The sequence below is a fragment of the Aethalodelphis obliquidens genome, unplaced genomic scaffold (assembly GCF_003676395.1).
Source record: "Aethalodelphis obliquidens isolate GAN/ISIS:26980383/991018 unplaced genomic scaffold, ASM367639v1 scaffold18, whole genome shotgun sequence".
NCBI classification, from domain to species: Eukaryota; Metazoa; Chordata; class Mammalia; order Artiodactyla; family Delphinidae; genus Aethalodelphis; species Aethalodelphis obliquidens.
Genome location: NW_020837962.1, coordinates 11,042,398 through 11,063,742, shown reverse-complemented (window position 1 = coordinate 11,063,742; position 21,345 = coordinate 11,042,398). Strand labels below are relative to the sequence as shown.

At 56.0% G+C, this 21,345-nt stretch overlaps 2 protein-coding genes across 5 annotated transcripts; both read left to right on the top strand.

The window, feature by feature from the left end:
* Positions 1-1,856: 1,856 nt before the first annotated feature.
* Positions 1,857-13,845, top strand: MMP25 (matrix metallopeptidase 25). 4 transcript variants are annotated; one of them, XM_027117637.1, is made up of 10 exons: positions 1,895-2,841; positions 3,255-3,387; positions 5,092-5,227; positions 5,334-5,626; positions 10,129-10,305; positions 10,389-10,473; positions 10,640-10,722; positions 11,029-11,181; positions 11,258-11,515; positions 12,093-12,322. In XM_027117637.1, exons 1-10 carry the CDS (start codon positions 2,752-2,754, stop codon positions 12,197-12,199), a joined length of 1,515 nt encoding a protein of 504 aa, XP_026973438.1. In that variant the 5' UTR covers positions 1,895-2,751; the 3' UTR covers positions 12,200-12,322. The 4 variants fall into 4 exon arrangements, with proteins under 4 accessions (XP_026973439.1, XP_026973438.1, XP_026973436.1 ...); XM_027117635.1 differs by lacking the exon at positions 12,093-12,322 and adding an exon at positions 11,661-12,054 and having other exon boundaries at positions 1,909-2,841; XM_027117636.1 differs by having other exon boundaries at positions 1,912-2,841; positions 12,166-13,845.
* Positions 13,846-17,635: 3,790 nt separating this feature from the next.
* On the top strand, positions 17,636-20,961 carry IL32 (interleukin 32). The gene is given in 4 exon segments (XM_027118361.1): positions 17,636-17,730; positions 19,212-19,283; positions 19,700-19,897; positions 20,381-20,961. Coding segments are annotated over 4 exon segments (618 nt in total). The 5' UTR covers positions 17,636-17,715; the 3' UTR covers positions 20,714-20,961.
* The last annotated feature ends 384 nt before the right edge of the window (positions 20,962-21,345 follow it).

Genomic DNA, 21,345 nt, shown 5'->3' with positions numbered 1-21,345 from the left:
GACGGAAACTTGAGACCCTAAGCAGCTTCACCCTGGCAGACACTTTCATATGATACGATGATGGACTGGAGTGATTGCTGACAGCATGGGATTCTGTAACATGCCAGTATCTTTCAAGTTGCATATTGTTTTGCTGTAAATGTTCCATGGCTAGACAAGGGGGTGGGCTGCGAAATAATAGAAAATATGTCTTTTGGTCTCTGCCCTTGGTTCCTGGAACAGAATTACTAAAACCCTTGTGATTTCCTAAGTGATAAGAGTACTAGGAGCATCTTTTGTTCTAATATTTGGTCTCTGTCCCCAGTTTCCGACCCAGGGCTCCTAAATCCATCAGAATTTCCTGGGTGATAGGGGTGTCTTTTGTTCTAATGAGGTGACTCTGGGTGGGCTTCTTGATAGCTCCTGGATGGGGGCTGGTCACCTGAAGCTTGGAACTTTCAGTCCCACCTCTCATGCTCCAGGGAGGGAAGAGGGGCTGGATATTGTTAATAATTAATCATGCCTACGTGATAAGCCTCCATAAAAATCCCCAAAGTATGAGGTTCAGAGAGCTTCTGGGTTGGTGAACACATCTACATCCCAGGAGGGTGGTGCACTCCAACTCCACAGGGACAAAAGCTCCTGGGCTGGGGACCCTTCCAGACCTTGCCCGATGTATCTCTTCATCTGGCTGTTCATCTATATTCCTTATCCTATTTTTTTATTACATAAAAAGCTGGTAAATGTAAGTAAGTGTTTCCCCCAGTTCTGTGAGTTGTTCTAGCAAAGATTATCAAGTCCAAGGAGGGGGAAGTCATGGGAACCTCTGATTTGTAGCCAACTTGGCAGAACCTGGGGTGACCTGGAGACCTCCTACTTGTGATTGGCATCTGAAATAGGGGGCAGTCTCGTGGGACTGAACCCTTAACCTGCGGGGTCTTCAATAACTCTGGTTACTATCAAAATTGAAGAATCGTAGGACACCCAGCTGGTGTCACAGAGAATTGCCCGATGTGGGGAAAAACCCCACACATCTGGTGTCAGATGTTAAACATTGTGAGTGCGGGAGTGTGTGAGAGCAAAGGAGAAACACCAGGAGAAGGAGTGGACGTTTTTATTGCATACGGGATCCATTATGGACTGAACCAGTGTCCCTAAATTTGTATGTTGAAGTCCTAATCCCCAGTCAAAATGTGGGGATTTGGAGATAGGCCTTTAAAGAAGTGATTAAGGTAAAATGAGGCCATTAGGGTGGGCCCTCATCCAATGTGACTGGTGTCTTTATGAGAAGAGGGGATATGGACCGCAAAGAGACACCAAGGCTGCGTGGGCACAGAGGAAAGACCACGTGAGGACACAGGGACAAAACAACCACCTGCAAGGTGAGAAGAGAAGCCTGGAAAAATCGACGTTGCCTGCACCTTGATCTTGGACTTCCGGCCTCCAGAACTGTCAGGAAATAAATTTCTCTCGTTGTTCAGGCCACCTGGTCTGTGGTAGTTTGTTATGGCAGCCCCAGCGGATCAGCACAGGATCTCAGTGTTTTAGTTTGCATCTCTAGCTTGCTAATCCTGCTCTCTATTTATTTTGTTTAAAACACACATGGGGTCCTGTGGCTGCCCAGCTTGCGCCACAGACTGAGCTCTTTCACTCAGCCGCCCTCGCCAGGAAGTCCACCCCCACCTTCATCCTCATCCTTCTCCAGCTGCTCGGCCTCCCAGCACCCGGCTCCCCGGGGGGCGCGAGGGGCGGCTGTGCCTCCGGGATCTCCTCCTATTCACCCCTCCTCCGCCCTGCGCTCCCGGCCCGGGGCCGGCGCTCCAGCTCCTGCGAGCATGTTACTGGATTTTTAAATGCCTAGTACCTGCCCCGAAGTAGCCCCCGGGTCTGGGATCTAGAGTTGCTAGGACCACCGCGTAGGAAGCAGAGACCCGCGCAGCCCATGTGATTGGGGGAATGAATTCGGTGGCCACAGGCAGCCGCACGCACGCACACGGGGACCGCGGGCGGAGATGGGCGGGGGGCGTGCCAGGGCCCCGCGGAGGGGGAAGCGGCCCAGCCTCCCGCCGCCCGGAAATCCCCCCTGCGCTTGGCCGGCCGAGCGTCCTGGGGTCTCCGGGAAGGGCGCCTGGGGGAAGGGGAGGACCTCGAGCCGCCCCTCCCCCGGGCCCGGCTTCGAGGATCTGAAAAAGCAGAAGCGAGCGGCGCTCCGGAGAGTCCCACCGGAGCCGGGATCTGGGAAGAGAAACTTGCGGCCGGGGCTGGGGCCGCGCCCCGCGATCTGTGTAGCGCTCGGAGGAGAGGTCCTGGGTCCGGGAGAAGTCCTGCGTTACCACCCGGCCCGCCTCGTCTCGCTGGAAGACCGAAGATCCGGCCCTTTCCCCTGCTGCGCCGTCTTCGCCTAGTGGGTTGCGCCTGACCCACCCCTCCCCGCCGGGCCCGCCGCTCCAGTCCGGAGGAGGGGCCGTCGGCGCGGACAGGACCGGCCCGCATCCCCGAGAGGCGGCCGTCGCGGACCCGGAGCCCGAGCTTCCACCCCCTTCCCGCACCCTCTCAACTCTGCCGGCCCTCCGCTGGACGCCCCTGTGCCCCCCGCATCGTGCTCCCAGGGTCCCGGATCCCCGAGCGGCCCCCCATCCCCTCGCCCACTCCTCGTATCCCGCGCCGGGTCCCCTGAGCCAATCTGGGCCCCTGATCTCCGCCCCCGGATCCCCAGGGCGGCGTGGGTCAGGTCCCCTCGAGCTCCGCCGGCTGCCAGGGCAGGACCGCGCCATGCTCCGGCTCCTGGTTCTGTTGCTCCCGCTGCTGCCGCAGCCCGCGCGCGCCCGGGAGCCCTCCGCGCAGGACGTGAGCCTGGGCGTGGTGAGTGCCGGGGTTCGCGGGCTCCTGAACCTGCAGGGGTCTGGGAGAGGGAAGCCGGGGCCTGAACTCTCGGGTTCAGAGGAAGCTGGGGGCGGTTCAAATGTCCAAAGAGTGACCGGGGATGGAGACAGGGGACCCGAATTATTGGATCCGTCAGGAGGTTCGGGGCCCGAATTTGGAAATCTGGAAAGAGGCTATGGTCGGGAGGTGGGGACTCTTGGGAACAGATGAACAAGGGCAAGCCCAGGGCTGGAGGGCCTGTACCTTGAGATGGGGAGCAGGCCAGTACCCGAGGCTGAGGACTCTGGACTATCCATGTCTGGTGAGAGGTGGGGCTTCCAGGATGGTGGTGGGAAGGGAAAGTCCCATCTCTTCGACCTTTCCTGCTTCCCCTGTTCCCTCCTCTGGTCTAGGACTGGCTGACCCGCTATGGCTACCTGCCGCCACCTCACCCTGCCCAGGCCCAGCTGCAGAGCCCTGCAAAGCTGCGGGATGCGATCAAGGTCATGCAGAGGTTTGCGGGTCTGCCAGAGACAGGCGTCCTGGGTATGTGGCCCCCATCCTCCCTCCCCCAGCCCAGCCTCCGCACCCAGCCTGACCGTTGTTGCCCACCCAACCAACCGCAGTTTCTAAACCTCCCGTGTATCTGAATCATGGGCGTTATGAAATGCTGACCTCAGGTCCCAACTCGGAGGTTCTAAGATATTCCTCTTTCAGTAATTATCAGGAATCTCTTCTTGATAAATGACATGTGAGGTCATTTCAGGCTCCGCTGGTATAGTGAACAAGGTAAATGAGGTCCCTGCTCTCTCGGAGCTAACATTCTAGAGGGAGACACACACAGATCAAGAACAGAAATATGCAAACTAATTTCAGATAGTGGTGAGCATTCTGATGAAAATAAAATGCTAATGGTATTCAGGGAGCTGGTCTGGGCAGGGCAGGCCTCTCTGAAAGATGTCATATGAGTTGGGAGGAGCTCATATGACTCGAAGAATTCATAGGACACAAAGAGGAGGAAACAGCCATGGGAAGATGTGGGAAAAGAGTGTCACAGGCAAGTGCAAAGGCCCTGTGGCAGACACTGGCTTGCATGCCTGTAATGAAAGGAGGACTGATGAGCTAAACAAGAACCTGATCAGGGGCCGTGAAAGGTGTTTCGGTTTGATTTCAAGTGTGATAAGAAACCCTGAGCGGGTTTGAGGGAGAGAGGCAACTTGATGGGATTTGCAATTTTTGTGTGTGTGTGTGATTTGCAATTTTAAGCTTCCTCTGCTTACTGCTGGAGAATGGAGGGTGGGGAGCACCCAGACCAGGAAGGAGGCACGTAGTGTTCGGGCAACGATGTGATGAGACGCAGCTGAATCCAGGGTGTATATTTTGGAGGTAGAGCTGAGAGGCTCATCTGTTGGGTTAAATGAAAGGAAGAGAGAGGTAGAGGGGTCCTGTCCAGCTACGAGGGGAGGTAGGACCCTTTGGGCAACAGGATGTGCTCAATTGCTCTTTTTTTTTTTTTTTTTTTTGCGGTACGCGGGCCTCTCACTGTTGTGGCCTCTCCCGTTGCGGAGCACAGGCTCCGGATGCACAGGCTCAGCGGCCATGGCTCACGGGCCTAGCCGCTCTGCGGCATGTGGGATCTTCCCAGACCGGGGCATGAACCCGTGTCGCCTGCATCGGCAGGGGACTCTCAATCACTGCGCCACCAGGGAAGCCCTCAATTGCTCTTTTTCACCTCAACCTTCACTTGGAGTGAGGGGACGGCTGGGGATGGAGCCAAGCTGGTAAAGGGGATTCCAGGAGATCTGACCTAGGAGGGGCTTGCCACAGACCAGAGACCCAGCTGGCCTGAGGACTTTCAACTTTATCTGGATGTGATGGGGACTTGGGAGCTAGCGTGTGAGGTATGGGCAACCTCCCAGGGGTTCCAGCCTCCAAGAGAGTAGTTCTCACTGCACCCCCAGGGTTCCTTTCTCTAGAGGCCAGCGGCCAGGGCTCAGGGAAGCAGGATGCCCAGATCCTGGCCTGAGACTCTTGAGTCCATCCAGGGCCCTGCAGAGAGTGATACTACCCAGAAGGGCCGTGTCATAGTCTGGTATGAGCTGGCTTCCAGAATTAGATGGCCTGGGTTCCAATCGAAGATGTGGGGCCTTATTGGGCAAGTGTTTGAAGCACTATGAGACTCAGTTTCCCCATGGAGAAAGTGAGCTTGTGCCTACTGGTGACCCCCCTCTGCCACAACCTCTCCCCCAGACCCTGTGACAGTGGCCACCATGCATAAGCCCCGCTGCTCCCTGCCTGATGTGCTGGGGGCGGCGGGGCTGGTCAGGCGGCGCCGCCGGTATGCTCTGAGTGGCAGCGTGTGGAAGAAGCGAACCCTGACGTGGAGGTAGGTCCTGGCGCCCTCACCCACCCTGGGCCTGCCTGACCCAGCTTTGAGTGAGTGGCTGCCTTCTCTCTCCTCGGCCCCCCTCACTTGCCCCTCCTCTTTCCAGGGTAAACTCCTTCCCCCAGGGCTCAGTGCTGAGCCAGGAGACAGTGCGGACCCTCATGCACCATGCCTTGACCACCTGGGGTGTTGAGTCAGGCCTTGAATTCCAGGAAGTGGGTTCTCAGGACCCGATGGAGCCTGATATCCTCATCGACTTTGCCCGGGCCTATCACCAGGACAGTTACCCCTTCGACGGGCAGGGGGGCACCCTCGCCCATGCCTTCTTCCCTGGGGAGCACTCCATCTCTGGGGACACTCACTTCGATGATGAGGAGATCTGGACTTTTGGGTCAAAAGGTACACTCTCCCCTCTTCTGAGAGATCCTCTCCCCAGATCTGTCTGTCCTTAAGAATTAAGTTTAAATTACCTTTATTTATGGAGGCTGTATCAGTTGGGCTTCTCCAGAGAAATAGAACCAGTTGGATGTGTGTGTGTGTGTGTGTGTGTGTGTGTGTGTATGTATGTGTAGAAAGTGATTTATTTTAAGGAATTGGCTCATAGGATTGCAGAGGCTGGTAAGCCCAAAATCTGTAGGGCAGGCCTGCAAGCTGGAAATTCAGGTGACTTGGTGGTGCACTTCTGAGTCCGGTATTTGCAGAACAAGCCGGCTGGAAACCCAGGCAGGATTTCTACGTTGCAGTCTTTGAGGCAGAATTCCTTCTTCTCCAGGAAAGCTCAGATTTTGTTCTTAATGCCTTCAACTGATTAGACGAGGCCCACCCACGCTCTTGAGTGCCGGGGACTTCCTGGAAGTGGTGACTTTGTTTGTTCCACACATATATACTGAGTACCAACTAGTGCCCAAGGTTCCACTCTCCCGGCGTATGCAGGGCAGGGGTGGGGTGGGGGTGGGGGAGAGGGGACACATAAGAAAGCACAAGCCAGTGAGCTCTCTGAGGCCAGGGGAGTCACGGGTGGGAGCACTGGGGGGAGAAATGGCCTGGGACATTTGGGGCTGGAAGGCAAAAATATGGTGTTGGGAGGGGACTACAGAGGCTGGAGGGCAGGTCTCACATCACGAGGGGTCTTGGACAGCACATGGTGGGGTCTGGATGATAGGATTCTGAAGGCAGTGGGAACTGTGGAAGGTTTTGCATTCTAGAAATACCACTGGCTGCCGTTGGGGGCAAGATAGGGACAGGGAGGCAGGAAGCTATCTTGGGGTCCAGGTGAGAGATGGTGGAGGGGATGGGAGTGGGGGCAGAGGGCAGTGGGCAGCTCTGAGGGGAGTCTAGTCAGGATGGGCAAAGATTGGGATCTGACTGGGTTCTAGGGGTGAAGGGGGGTGAGGATGGTTGGGTACCAGCCAGGTTTCTGGCTCAAGGCCCCTGGAGGATGGTGTCCTGTTAATGCAGGTGGGAAGTGGGGGAGGAGGAGGAGCAGACTCGGGAAGGCAGGGGTGAGTTCAGGTTGGGACGTGTGCCTGCAGTGCTGGTTGGCTGGTCAGTGCAGGTGGTGCATTAGTGGTTGGGTATCTTGCACTAGAATTTGGATTCCTCCAACTTAGGTCAGGTTCCCCAGAACTGGAGCTTGAGAGGAAAATTCTTGTGCAAGCAGTTTTCGGGGGCATGTTCTCAGGGGAAAGGGAAGCAGGAGAGGACTGGGGAAAGAAGCTAAGCAAGGATGTGGTCTCAGCTGGACAGGAGCCTGACCCCACAGGGAACACTGGAGCATAAATAATGCCACAGGGCTGGTTCTGCCTGGAGGAAGGGGGCCCAGCTCTTCCAGCCCCCCGCTCCCCACATTGATCAGCCACTGGCTGCAGACTGCTCAGGGAAGGGGAGGCTGGGCCAGGAGGGAGAGCCATTTCCTGGGGGAGGGGGTGGCCGGAGGATGGGCACACAGGCTCTGTAGAGGATTTGGGTGAGGTGCAGATCACATAGATAGACAAATCCACCATAGGGAGGCTGTGTAATGCAGCATTTAAGCTCTCCGGGTTGAAGTGGAACTCGAGCCAGGGTTCTTCTGCCTGCTGCGTGTATCAGTTACTTGACCTCAATGTGCTCAGTTTCTTCATCTGAGAAGTGGGGATAATAATAGTATGTGCTGGTCCCATGGGCTTGCAGATTAGACGAATAATTCACCTACAGCTCTCAGCACAGAACAGGCTGTTCACTGCCAGCTGCTATGAGCTGGGTCTGGTGGCAGATTTGAGAGTTGGCAGTACTTGGGGGTAAGGTTCCAGGAGAATGTAGAATGTGACGATCAAGTTCAGAGCTGTGGGGCGTCCCACAATTAAGAGGAGGGTGGCAGGGAAGGAGGAATGAAAGGAAATGGAGAAAAACCAGGCTGAGGGCTTCCCTGGTGGCGCAGTGGTTGAGAGTCTGCCTGCCGACGCAGGGGACACGAATTCGTGCCCCGGTCCGGGAAGATCCCACATGCCGCGGAGCGGCTGGGCCTGTGAGCCATGGCCGCTGAGCCTGTGCGTCCGGAGCCTGTGCTCCATAATGGGAGAGGCCACAACACTGAGAGGCCCGCGTACCACACACACACACAAAAAAACAGGCTGAAAGGTGACCAAGAACAAAAGCAAAGGAGGAAGTGGACAGGAGTGAGCAGGGCAGCAAATCATCCAGTAAGTTATTTATGCCTGGATCTGGCCCTCTGGGGACAAAGTGACCTTAGTGCCCACAGGCTTGGTGGGTGGCGGGAGAATCTAGACCACAGAGGCGTGAGAGGAGCTGAGGAATTGAAGGCTGAGTTCAGACCACTGACCAGAGAACTTGTTGGGGAGGGAGAAGGGATATGGATGGGGGGCAGACAGGTCCAGGGGGTGTCTTAGGATGAGGGAGTCTTGAGCACTCAGGGACAGTGGATGAGCCAATAGAAAGAAAGGGGTGGGGGATGGGTGCATGGATCATGGATTAATGGATGGATAAATGGATGGATGAACGGACACACGGATGGATGGATGGACAGCTGGATGCATGCACGTATGAATGCAGTGATGAACGGATGGGTGGGGCATTGTTCTTGTCCTGGAGGAGGTGAGCGAGGCAAGGACCTCTGCCCAGGGCACTGCAAGAGGCAGGAGGTGAGCTGGGGGAGATGAAGCGCTGTGCCCGATGCACAGGAAGTTACAGATTACACCAGCGGCCTGTCTTGATGAAATAGGAAATGCATTTGTCAGCATTTGTCATCTAAGAGTTGGGAGCTGGGGCTGGGGCTGGGTAGCGGGCTGAAGGGGCTATGAGTCTGGAATTGAAGCTGAGTGGAGAGAGCAAAGGAGCTGCCCACTGAGGCTGTGGGCAAGGATGCGAGGAGGTGCTGAGGACCCCCAGAGATGGGCACCGGGAGTCTCATGTGGCTGGATCTGCATGGTTGTGTAATTTCCCCAGCTGAATAGCGTGAGAAGGTTGCAAGAAAGGGGTGCGGCCAAAGGAGAGGCAAGGCGGGGTGGGGGGGAGTGGTGAGATATGAAAAAGATCTACCCAATTAAGACACCAAACGTCCTGTCCTCCAATTTCTTAGAAAAAGCACTCAGTGCAGTGAGAAAATCCACAGTCAACATGGGAATTCATCAGTACTTACGAGTTTGACCAAGACATCTGAAATCATTGCTGAGCTGCAGGACAGCACAGCCAGGGTACCAGCTCTGTCATTTAACTTGATCTCTCTGTGCCTCAGTTTCCTCACTTGTAAAATGGGGATAGGAGGTAGAGGTTTGTGAAAAGTAAATGGGGACAAGTGTTTGCTACTCTGCTTATGACTCACTCATTTCATCCTTAGATTCTCGCCTAGTGGCCTTGAGGGGTGGAGAGAAATTTGCTTTTCAGTTCACCAGGTTACTTCCAATAAACCCACATGCAGCACTGCTCACTCTAGTTAGAAATTTCCATGAAGTAGATCAACATCTGGGGAAATACGTACCTCTAGGCGGGGCTGCTTGCCTCTCTTGCTGTCTCTGTCCCTCCTTGGCCTCTCACTGGCTCAGGAATCGATGAGGCGCTGGGGTTTGGCCAGCAGCTGGGAGTGTGGAGAGGCTCGGTCCTGGCACCTGGGCTGTCCCCCCAAGGAAGAGGCTTCTGTGGTCAGAGAGGCTGGGCGCCAGGGCTAGCAGGCTGTGGTTGGAGAGTCCGTGCTAGAGCTTTGTGTTCTGAGAGGGATGAAGTCTGCAGTGGTGGGGAGGGAAGGCAAGGACCCCAGGGAGGTGGGGGTGGGGGTGGAGGCTGTGGGAGAGGGAGATGGGGGAGGGAAAATAGAGGACTGAGGGGTTGTGGGCACTGGGGCGGGAGGTGAACCCGGGACGGCAGACCATGGGGTGGGAGTGGGGCCATGGAGTCTGACCAACATTCCCCATAGGTGGGAGTGGGAAGGGTTTGGAGGGGTGGCGGGCCTCTGCCAACAGACTGGAGCTGTGAGAAGGGTACTCCAAGGGCTGGAGCTCCCTTAAGAGAACTGCACACACCCTAAGGTTCCTGATTCCCCCAGAATGTTTCTGTATGTTGCCTTCTTGGGGGAAGGGGCTTCGTCAGTGTAAAGCTGCTCCTTCCTCTATTCACACTGTTTCCTCCTGCTCTTCCCCCAACCTGCTCTGTGGCTCTTTTCAGACTGGCACTCCAGTATCTAGCACGGCCAAACAAGGCTACTCAAGAACATTTACCAAATAAGTGAATGCAGAGAGGAAGGATAAAATGGCTGGGGGGGTGGGGGCGGGTGTCCGGGTAGAGGAGGCCATGGCCACCTGTGAGGGTCTCCTGGTTGTTTCTGCCCAGCAGAAGGCCCCATTCCCCGGGGCCTGGGGGTGCTAGGGGTGGGGGTGGGGCACAGCTCCAGCCCATTCTCCCTCCCTCCCCAGATGGCGAAGGGACGGACCTGTTTGCCGTGGCTGTTCATGAGTTTGGCCACGCCTTGGGCCTGGGCCACTCCTCAGCGGCCAACTCCATCATGAGGCCCTTTTACCAGGGCCCGGTGGGCAACCCCACCGAGTACCGCCTGTCCCAGGACGACCTCGAAGGCCTGCAACAGCTCTACGGTACAAGGAGCGATGGGGCGCTCGCCGGGTAGCCTCTGCAGCAGGGTCAGGGGACTCACCGCTCTCTAACGGTTTCTCCACAGGGAAAGCACCCCAAACCCCACTTGACAAGCCCACAAGGAAACCCCTGGCTCCTCCTCCCCCGCCCCCTGCCCTGCCCCCGGACCGGTGAGTATCTCTCCTGCTGTGAGGCCTTGGGTGAGCTCCCTAACCTCAGGGTCCTCCTACACGAGATGGGCAGGTAAGAGTCCCTGCCTTGTAGGATGCCGTCCAGGTTAAGTAAAGGGAGAGGGGCCCCCCAACCCTCTCTGTTCACCTCTCTTTTCCTTCCCAGCCCCTCCCAACCCGTTCCTGATCGATGTGATGGCCATTTTGACGCCATCGCCAACATCCGAGGCGAAACTTTCTTCTTCAAAGGTAAGTGACTTCGGACCTCCCCGACCCCATATAGTTGGCTTCCTACCCACTTAGAGTGACCCGCCCGCCGGGGCTATGAGGTTCGCAGGGATGCGGGACTTTCAGTGCTAAAAAGGGGAAAGCCCTGGATCAGCCGGTCACCCAAGAGCCACTGCAGCCTTGATTTTCAGATGGACCTGCCCAACCTGCGGTGGGAGGGGAAACCTAGCGCTGTGTTCGAGCCACACACTGCGGGGTGGGGGGTGGGGAGGAGACCTCCTGCCGTCTCATCTCACGCCCACATGCCCACCCCTTCTTCCCCCGTAGGCCCGTGGTTCTGGCGCCTCCAGCCCTCGGGACAGCTGGTGTCCCCCCGGCCCGCCCGGCTCCATCGCTTCTGGGAGGGGCTGCCGGCCCAGGTGAAGGTCATCCAGGCCGCCTACGCCCGGCATCCGGACGGCCGGATCCTTCTCTTCAGCGGTGAGTGGGGCTCGAGGCGTGGCTGGCTCCGGGCGTGCGCAGCGCCGCTCACCTGCCCCTCCCCCCACCCACTCAGGTCCGCAGTTCTGGGTGTTCCAGGACCGGCAGCTGGAGGGCGCCGCGCGGCCGCTCACGGAGCTGGGGCTGCCCGCGGGAGAGGAGGTGGACGCCGTGTTTTCTTGGCCGCTGAACGGGAAGACCTACCTGATCCGGGGCAGGCGGTACTGGCGGTACGACGAGGCCGCAGCGCGCCCGGACCCCGGCTACCCGCGCGACCTGAGCCTCTGGGAGGGGGCACCGCACGCCCCCGACGACGTCACCGTCAGCAACACAGGTGGGAGAGAGCGCCCGCGGGGAGAGGCCGAGGGATGGGGAGCTAGAGGACGTCCCGGGGTTTTGGAGAGCCCTGGGGAGAGAAGCTACACGGGGGGAGGGGCAGGCCTGGACCAGCCCCTGAAGCATCTGCTCCCTCCCCTCAGGTGACACCTACTTCTTCAAGGGCGCCCACTACTGGCGCTTCCCCAAGGGCAGCGTCAAAGCCGAGCAGGACTCCCCCCAACCAATGGGCCCTAAGTTTCTGGACTGCTCCGCCCCCAGACCCCCCAAAGCGACCCTTAAGCCAGGAGCCTGCGACTGTCAGTGCGAGATCAGTCAGGCGGCAGGGCGGCCCTCCGTGGCCCCCCTGCTGCCCCTTCTGCCTCTGCTGGTGGCGGGCTTCGCCTCCCGCTGAGGGGGGACAGCCCGCCACATGGAAGGGACCAGATCTCCCACCGCGGGCCCTCTGTCCCCGGAGGCGGAGCTCAGCGAGGATGCACCTGGGCGGATGCGGGTGGAGTTAAGCCCTGGGAAGGCCAAGAAGTGGTGACAGGACTAGCCCTGGCACTGAATGCCCCACGTGTTTGGCCTCCTAGTTCTCTCCTTCCCCTCCCCTGGCAACCCGGACTCCGGCCTGGCTTCGACCCCGCAGGACTCTTATTTTCCCGGAATACCTAGCCTTTCCCGGAGCTCAGCCGGCTGACTCCCTGCAGCCTTGGACCCGCCTGACAACAGCAGCTGTCCCAAGCTGTTCGGGTCTTTACAGGACAGGCCTGCCCCGGACGCTGAACCCCAGGCTGGCTCTCCACCTGCTGCTCTGACGTTTCTCACCCTGCCCTGCGTCCATGAAGTCCCAGTCAAGCCATATTGGTGGGGACCCCAAACCCAGCCCTGAGACCACCCCTGAGCACCAGTGTCCCAAGTTCTGGGTGGACCTTCTTTCTAGTCACCACGCTGGTACCAGAAATGCCTACGTTCAATAGGACACCATCCTGTCCCTAAAACGCCTCTCCCCACCTCCACACCTGAGCCTCTACCACCTCCTTCTGAACTGCTTGGCTCCATCAGCTCAATGCTGGTGGAAAGACAGTGGACTGGTCCCTTCTTAGTCCAGGGTCACTGGCTCCTCAGCTTTCCTGCGTGATGAGTGAGTGGAACCTGGGCCATCTCATTGACCCCACTGCAACCTCCCCCCTGCCCACTATCCACAGAATTCAGGATCTAAATCAGTGCCTCTGCAACTATGCTTTTGGAATATTACACAACAGAATGACCCACTAAACTTAAAAATGCAGATTCCATGCCCTCGCTCTGAATGCTCACTCTGGGGCTGGGGCCATGAATCTGCATTTGAACAAGCTGGGGTGGGGGTGGGGGTGGCCCTGCTGGGCAAGGGAGCTGGGCCAGCAGCTGTCATCTCTGTGTCTCTGCCTTGTGGCTTTTCTGTGTCTCTGCCATGTTCTCTCTCCCAGGGGCCAACCCCTTCCTGTTGTCTACAAAGCCCAGCTGATGGCCTTGGTTGAGAGAGGTCCACCCCCCATGTGTGGAGTCACTTAGCAGCCACTTCTTTGGTTGGTACCCAGCTTCAGCGGCCCCACAGTGCTGCCCAGAGCTGAGGCCAGTGGGGATGTTGCCCACCTCGGTCACGAGCAGGAGACCAGTAGGAGGGCGACAGCCAGGTGTCTTCAACCAGCCTGGAACCTGAAAATTCAAGGCCACCAGAAAGCCATCTGGGCCTCTGTTAGGATCCTTGTGAAGTATGAGGAGGAGGAAACTTGTATTTGAAGAGCCTGTCAGCCCCACCAGGAGGACAATAAAAATGACGGGAGAGAAAGCCCTTCGTTTCTTCTGAGCACTGATGGAGCTGGGGTGAAGTTCGGTGGCAGAAACTTGACAGACCCAAATCACTCTGATTTGCAGAAGAGGTTGGAATCCAGCATTGATGGGAGACAGGGTGGATGAGAATGAATGGGAGGAGGAACCCAAAAGTTGGTTGAAGGGAGCCCAGAGGAGGGATGTCCCATGTGAAATTTGAGGCTGCTTTCACTGCTACAATGGAAACTTCTGCAGCCTTTAAGACTTCATTAAGTCTGCTACACAAAAATGCCACATTAAATTGAATTATATTATTTAAAGAACAGTACAGTCCCATAATAAAAATGTAAAACTTTTGTGTTTCAAAGGAGACCATCAGAAAAGTGAAAAGTCACCCCAGACACCCTTGTCCCTTGTATACCCCCTTCTTCATACACTCTCTCCCTAAATGCAGATTCTTTAGGTCCAAACAGGCAGAGCTTCAGACTGCAAGTCAGCTCTTCCAAAATGACCCTGCAGCAAACACTGCAGGATTCCACCCAATGGGGTCTCTGGAGTCAACAACTCAGGGACCGAAGTGGATGTTGTTGCCAGGGGCAGTGGGAGGGGATGGGGAGTGAGAATTTCATGGTTGCGGAATTTTGGTTTTACAAGATGAGAAGTTCTAGGGATGGTGGTGATGGCTCCACGAGAAGGTGAATATATCTGATGCCTCAGAAACGTGCACTTAAAATGGTGATGGTAAAGGGTATGCGACATGTGTTTTATTTCACGTACAATAAATTCTTAAAAAAAAAAAAGTGAAAAGAATGGGGAATTTTTTTTTTTTTTTTTTTTTTTTTTTTTGTGATACGCGGGCCTCTCATTGTTGTGGCCTCTCCCGTTGCGGAGCACAGGCTCCGTACGCGCAGGCTCAGCGGCCATGGCTCATGGGCCCAGCCGCTCCGCGGCATGTGGGATCTTCCCGGACCAGGGCATGAACCTGTGTCCCCTGCATTGGCAGGCAGACTCTCAACCACTGCGCCACCAGGGAAGCCCGGGGGAAAATTTTTTGCAAATGATATATCTGATAAGGGACTTTTATCCAATATATATACACTACCCTGACAACAATAAAAAGACAAATAACTCAATTTAAAAATGGGCAAATGGGGCTTCCCTGGTGGTGCAGTGGTTGAGAATCCACCTGCCAATCCAGGGGACACAGGTTCGAGACCTGGTCTGGGAAGATCCCACATGCCGTAGAGCAACTAAGCCCATGAGCCACAACTACTGAGCCTGCGCGTCTGGAGCCTGTGCTCCGCAACGGGAGAGGCCGCGACAGTGAGAAGCCCGCGCACCACAATGAAGAGTGGCCCCTGCTCGCCGCAACTGGAGAAAGCCCTTGCACAGAAACGACCCAACACAGCCAAAAATAAAAAATAAATAAATAAATTTAAAAATGGGCAAAGGGACTTCCCTGGTGGTCCAGTGGCTAAGACTCCACGCTCCCAATGCAAGGGGCCCTGGTTCAATCCCTAGTCAGGGAACTAGATCCCACAAGCATGCCTCAACTAGAGATTCCGCATGTTGCAACAAAGATCCCTCATGCCGCAAGACCCGGAGCAGCCAAATAAATATTTAATTTAAAAACATAAAACCTACTATTTAAAAAATCATTAAATAAAATAAAAAATAAAAATGGGCAAAGGATCAGTGTATACATTTCTCCAAGGAAGACGTACAAATGGCCCATAAGCACATGAAAAGATGCTCAACATCCTTAATCATCAGGGAAATGAAAATAAAAATCAGAGTGAGATACCACTTCACACCCACTAGGATGCCTAGAATCAAAAAGACACAGGGGGCTCCCTGGTGGCGCAGTGGTTGAGAGTCCGCCTGCCGATGCAGGGGACACGGGTCCGTGCCCCGGTCTGGGAAGATCCCACATGCCGCGGAGCGGCTGGGCCCGTGAGCCATGGCGGCTGGGCCCGTGAGCCATGGCCGCTGAGCCTGAGCGTCCAGAGCCTGTGCTCCGCAACGGGAGAGGCCGCAACAGTGAGAGGCCCGCGTACCGCAAAAAAAAAAAAAAGACATAATAGTAAGTGTTGATAAGGATGTGTGGAAGTTTCATACATTACTGCTGGGAATGTTGAATGATTTGTCATTTTGGAAAATAGTCTGGTGGTACCTCAAAAAGTTAAAAACATAGTTACTGTATGACCCAGCCATTCTACTCCTAGGTGGAATTCATGAGAAAAAGCATGTCCACACAGAAACTTGTACATGAATGTTCATAGCAACATTATTCATAATAGCCAGAAGGTGGAAACAACCCAAAAGTCCATCAGTGGATGAATGGAGAAACAAAATGTGGTCTATCCTTACTGTGGAATGTTGTGCAGCCATAAAAAAGAATGAAGTCCTGGTACACGCTGCCACATGGAGGAACTGAAAACACTATACCGAGTGAAAGAAGCCAGATACAAATGGTCACATACTGTATGAGTCCGTTTATATGAAATGTCGAGAATAGGCAAATCTACAGAGACAGAAAGTAGATTAGTGGTTGCCTGGTAACGGGCACTGGAGGATGATGGCTTAGGGGTGCAGAATGGCTTTTTTTTTTGTTTCTGGCTGCTGGCTGAGCAGCGTGGCATGAGGGGATCCGACCAGGGATGGAACCCATGCCCCTGCAGTGGAAGCAAGGTGTCCTAACCACTGGACCGCCAGGATAGACCCCCAGAATGGCTTTTTGAGGTGATGAAAATGCTCTGAAATTGATTGTGGTAGTGATGGTTGAGCAGTTCTGTGCATTGAATTGGGCACTTTCCTGGGTGAATTGTATGGTATGTGAATTATATCTCACTAAGGCTCTAAAGAAAATGGCTCAGTCCATGATGAAACACAAAATGCCTTCAGATGGTGGCCTTCATGAGACAGACATGGGGGGCAGAGTGTCACGTCTCAGGGAGCCAGGTTTCCAGAGATGAAACCAGAAATACGACTTGCAGCTGAAGCAGGAGCTGCTCCCTTCTCTCCCTCTCACCCTGGAATTCAAAGATGGCTCAGGGAAGATCTGGACTTCCTGGGTGGGGAAAGGGGTTTTCAGACAATTGAATGGGCTCCTAAGGGTCAGGGGATGTTAGCTGGAGTCCAGTGAACCCAAGTGACGCTTTCACCAAGGAGTGGGACTTGTAGGTCTGTCCCTCTTGGGCTCACACGAGTGGCCCCTAAGGAACCCTGTTCTTCTTCAAGGATATTACAGTTTGTAGTTTGCTTCCCCAAATTCATATGGTGAAGTTCTAACCGCCACTACCTCAGAATGCAACCTTATCTGGAGATGGGTCATTACAGAGGGAATAAAGTTAAAATGAAGTCCTTAAAAAAAAAAAAAAAAAAAAAGTCCTTAGTGTATGCCCTAATCCAGTATGACTGGTGACCTTATAGAAATGGGGAATTAGGAGACAGATACATGTCTAGGGACGATGCCATGTAAACATGGAGATGGCTGTCTGCACGCCTAGGAGAGAGGTCTGGAACACATCCTTCCCTCAGGGCTCTCAGAGGAACCAAGCCTGCAGACACCTTGATTTCAACTTCTAGGCTCCACCGGGAGAGAATAAATTTGTGCTGTTTAGACACCGGTCTGTGGCAGTTTGTTAGGGCAGCTCTGGGTCACTAATACAGTCAGCAAGGCCATGGCCGTGCTGGGCTGTGAGGAGCTGTGGCTGCAGCTGGGAGGCAGGCCAGGCTGTGAGAGATAGGGCCAGGGAGAGCCCTGCCGTGGTGGCTCTGGATTGAGGGGCTCCCAGAGGGCTCAGGGGCATCCCCCATATCTTAACCCGCAGCTGGGTGACGTCCTTCTCCAGAGCTCCAGAAGATTCTTCAGCCTGCTGTCTCAAGTCTGGACTTTCCCTGTGCCCCTCCCCTCTCTTGAGCTGATGGGTCAGGGGTGAGGCCCATGCTGGGCTCAGAGAGTCCCATCCCAGCTCAGGGTGGAGGGGCGACAGCCAGGGACCCTGAGTGTAAGGGAAATACCCTCCTCAGTCCAGGCCCCTCAGACCTCTGTCGCCTCGTCTTTCCTTTCTTCTGTCTCTTCCCCTCTCTGTCTCTGTTTCTGTCACACACACGCAAACACACACAGCTGACCCTGCATCCTGCCCCAGGGTGGCTCCACCCTCCCCCGCCCCTCTGTCTTCTGCTCTTAAATCAGTGGATCTCAGGGTCAGCAGACAGCTCAGCTGGGGCTCTGGCTGGAGGAGCTCAAGGTCACTGGCTCAGGAGAAGCAAAAGTTGGGGGAGGGGGCTGATCTGTAGCCAGAGGACTTTCCAGGGTGGCGGGACAGGCTGCTTCTCTGAAATCCTTTTCCTCACACCTGTTCCTCCCACTAGGTCACAGCAGCAGAACCCGGAGCCACCATGTGCTTCTCCAAAGTGAGTGAGAGCGAGTGATGGGGGGGAGATTGGGCCCTGGAGTCTCATTTCCCCCGTGTCCCCCACCGCCACCAGCTCAGCCCCCACCCCTGCTGATTGGTCCACATGCACCTGCCTCTGTCCCACCCTCCCTGGGCCCTGGGGGAGCCACCGGGGAAGCAGAGGGTCAAAGGCATGTGACCTGTGCCATCAACAGGGCCCAGTCTCACAATGACCCTGTTTGAATGCCCTGCTGTCACCGTCCTGAAATCCTGCATAATTGTGGACAAAGGACCCTACAGTTTTCTTTTGCTCTGAGCCCTTTCCTTTATGGAGCAAGTCCTGTTGTGGGCCAGTATTCCTGTCTGGGAGGTCAGTTATGGGGGGCAGCTCTGTGTGCGTGTCTGTGTGTGCAGGAGCACAGAGGAGTTATGGGACAAGGGTGTCACTTTAGGAATTAGACTGGACATGCTCGTGGGGGAGCTGGAAATGGAGGGTCTGCAGTGTAAGAGGAATCAGCCATCCCCTTGGACCCCGTCTACACCCCGGAAACCCAGGGGTTGAGGCTGGGCAGTGCTTTCCGAGAAACTTAAAAATATTCTTCTCAGGTGCCTGGCCTCACTGTCTATTCTTTCCCTTTGGGGTGCCTTCCCCCCCTTCCCCCACCACACCACTCCCCCCACCTCAATTCTGAGGGTGACCAGACCAGGGAGCTCTGGGCCACGCAACACAGGGATCGGGGAGTGGTCTTTGTGGGATGACCCAGGGCTGAGTGGTCAGGCTCAGTTAGAGGGACAGGAGATTGTTCCCACTGGCCCCCAAGGTGTTTTTTTGCCCCGTTGTGTGTAACACTGGGCTGACAGGGTGGTGCCCCTGGTGACACAAAGGGTGCAGACAGGTGCCTTGCACACGTTGTGAGTGGCACTGACCACCCAGGGGCCGGAAGGCAGTGTGGACAGCGCCAGATTGGGACCACAATGTGGAGTCTTGTGAGGGTCTGTGGGGCACCTCCCACCTCCATGGTGGAGCCAAGTGTCTGGCGGGGAGGTGCTGGGGCCCGGGGGCCTGCAGGGTCAGCGGTCAGGTAGAGCCTCAGACAGGAGAGGACAGTGCCAATTCCTCCCTGTTCAGCTCTCACCAGGACCACGGAGGGCTAGGGATCTGGGAACCAGGTTGACCCTGCACACTCAGTGGCAATGGTTCTACTTGTGTGTGTGTGTGTGTGTGTGTGTGTGTGTGTGTGTGTGTGTGTGTGTGTGTAGCAGGTCTGGGGGAGTTGGCAAGGTCACATAAGCCTGAGTGTCACTGTTACCTCCACAGGGAGTCCCAGATAACATTGCTTCTCTGAGGGCCAAAATGGCAAGAACCTCTTCCCCATGTATGGTTGGGGGATGCAGGAGGCCTGGGTTCTGCTGGGTGAAGCTGAGAATGTCCTGGCCCACCTGAGACGCAGGAGGGAGAAGGACCAGGCCTCTTTGTCCCAACTCTGTCTCTCTTCACAGCATGAGTGTGTGGACGACTTCTGTGATGACCTCCAAAGTCAACCCCAAGCAGAAACACAGGTGGGTCAGTGCGCCCCTACTCCCCTTGCCTCCCCAGTTTAAGTGTGGTGGGTGGTTTCTGATGATGGTGATGATGAAGGTGAAAGCTCAGCACCCAGTCTTTACACTGGACAAAATTCCTACCTGTGTGGCAGGTGAGTGCACAAGTGGGAGATACAGAGGCCCAGGGATGCTGAAGGAGGTGTCCAAGTCAGAGGGCAATTGATGGCAGGGCAGGGATGCCAGATGCCTGGTCCCCAGGCACATGGGCTGAACCTTCACCTTGCGGTGAGGGGCCACAGATGAGAACAAGCTGGGGCTTGGGGTTTGAGACTGAAAGTGAGAGTGGGTGGGGGGATTTTAAACGGAGCGTTGTTTTCCCAGCAGGTCGAGTCAGTCCTAGCAAAGCTGGACGTGAGTTTGGGCCTTGCCCGTCTCCCAAAGAGTAGCCCCCAGGGTTGGATCAGCCAGGTTATCTGGGTTGCTGTCTCCCTTTGGACCCATCTGGATGCATGGGAGGCCACAGTGAGGACCACAGACCTCAGCGGCAGGGGCAGGTGTGCAGCCTCCACACTTCCTCTCCCCAGGACCAACTCAGTGAGAACCTGCTTGAAGCTGTGGATGCCGAAGTTCACAACAATGTACCGGTGAGTATGAACCACTGTCACAGCCCCTTGCTTCCCCTCCACCTTACTCTCTCTCGCCGTTGGCACTGCCATGTGTGCACATAGCTCCCCTGAGTGGGGGTTGGAGGGATGGCCCCTGAGAGCTCGGGAGGTGCAGCCTTGCTGGCACTGGCCTCCCCGCCCAGCACACAGTGGCCAGAGCCCCGCCCTGAATTCACAATGATGAGCCCCGTGGGCCTGGTGCTGGGCTCAGAGGCCAGTATGCCAACAGGCAGGTACACCTCACCATGGTGGTTTACGCCTTGAGGGGAATTGAGGGGCCAGGCCCCGCCTCTGGGAAAAGTCCTGGTGTCCATGGAGCTGTTGGCAGGAAAGCAGGCAGTTTCCATTTGCGGGCTTCTGTGTCCCAGACTCTCACAAAGGCTTGGAGGCCTCAGCCAGGGTCAGGACCTGGGGCTGCATCCCCGCTAGGGGGGGTCCCTGAACAGCCTCCCATCCCTGCAGGAGTTCACCCCCGTGCTTGGTGAAGTGCAGCAGGAATTCCGTTGTAGAATCCGGAAGCCCTCTGGTACTGACAATCCAGGAGACCCGGAGAGGCCCTCTGGCTCTGACAATTCAGGGGACCAGAAGCCGGGAAAGAGCTTTCCGGACATAGCGCTGAGGCAGTTCTGAGAATGACTGCAGAAGCTGAAGCGGAAGTTTTTTGTTGCGCTTGCCTGCCTGCGGCAGAAGGGGGCTGCCGGCCTACAGGCCTTGCGCAGTGCGGTTGAGGCCATCTGGGGAGAGTTGAAGCGTTTCTTCTCCTCTGTGGGGCAGGTCTTCAAGAGCCTCATCTAGGTCTAGGGAGCCCCACAGGGTCCGGGAGGAGATTGGCCTCATGTAGAAGCCAATTTGATTTTCCCCTTCTCAGTAAGAATCTTCTGAAGCGACCTTTGCCCTCCTGCTCACCCTTGACCCATCCTTGCAACCTCCCTCACCTCCTGTCCTTCAGGGAGGACACCACCATCAAGCTCTCCCCACCTGGGTTTCTTTCTCCAGGTCTGACCTGCCTGTCGCTGTAGTGCTGAAATCCTAATACAAGTTGATTGAACCAAATGGAGTGCCTGTGGGGATGGAGGCTGGGGGCCCAGTGGTGACAGGCAGAGTTCGTGGGTCAGATGGACCCAGGTGGGGGTCCTGGTTCTGGGTGAACAAGGACAAGCCACCCGCCTCTCTAATCTGTAGCTAGGGACACTGGTCAAGGACTGACTCATGGTGAGGACCGGACCATCTCAGGCCACTGCATTGCTTATCGCGGTGCCTGAGGCATAGTAGGTGCTCAATAAATGCACACTCCTGGGGCACAGGGAGCTCCGGGGAGCGGCTTTGACCCCTCTTTTCTTCTCCTGATCTCCCTCTTTGGGCCTTCACCACTCCAGCTGGGGCCTCGCAGCTCCTTGATCAGAGCCCCAGGAGCCAGGGAGGGTGCA

Coding starts and splice junctions, on each gene's coding strand:
- MMP25 (XM_027117635.1), top strand. CDS start 2,752: ATGCTCCGGCTCCTGGTTCTGTTGCTCCCGCTGCTGCCGCAGCCCGCG. Junction 5,228..5,333: donor AAGCGAACCCTGACGTGGAG/GTAGGTCCTGGC, acceptor TCCTCTTTCCAG/GGTAAACTCCTTCCCCCAGG. Junction 11,516..11,660: donor CGTCACCGTCAGCAACACAG/GTGGGAGAGAGC, acceptor CCCTCCCCTCAG/GTGACACCTACTTCTTCAAG.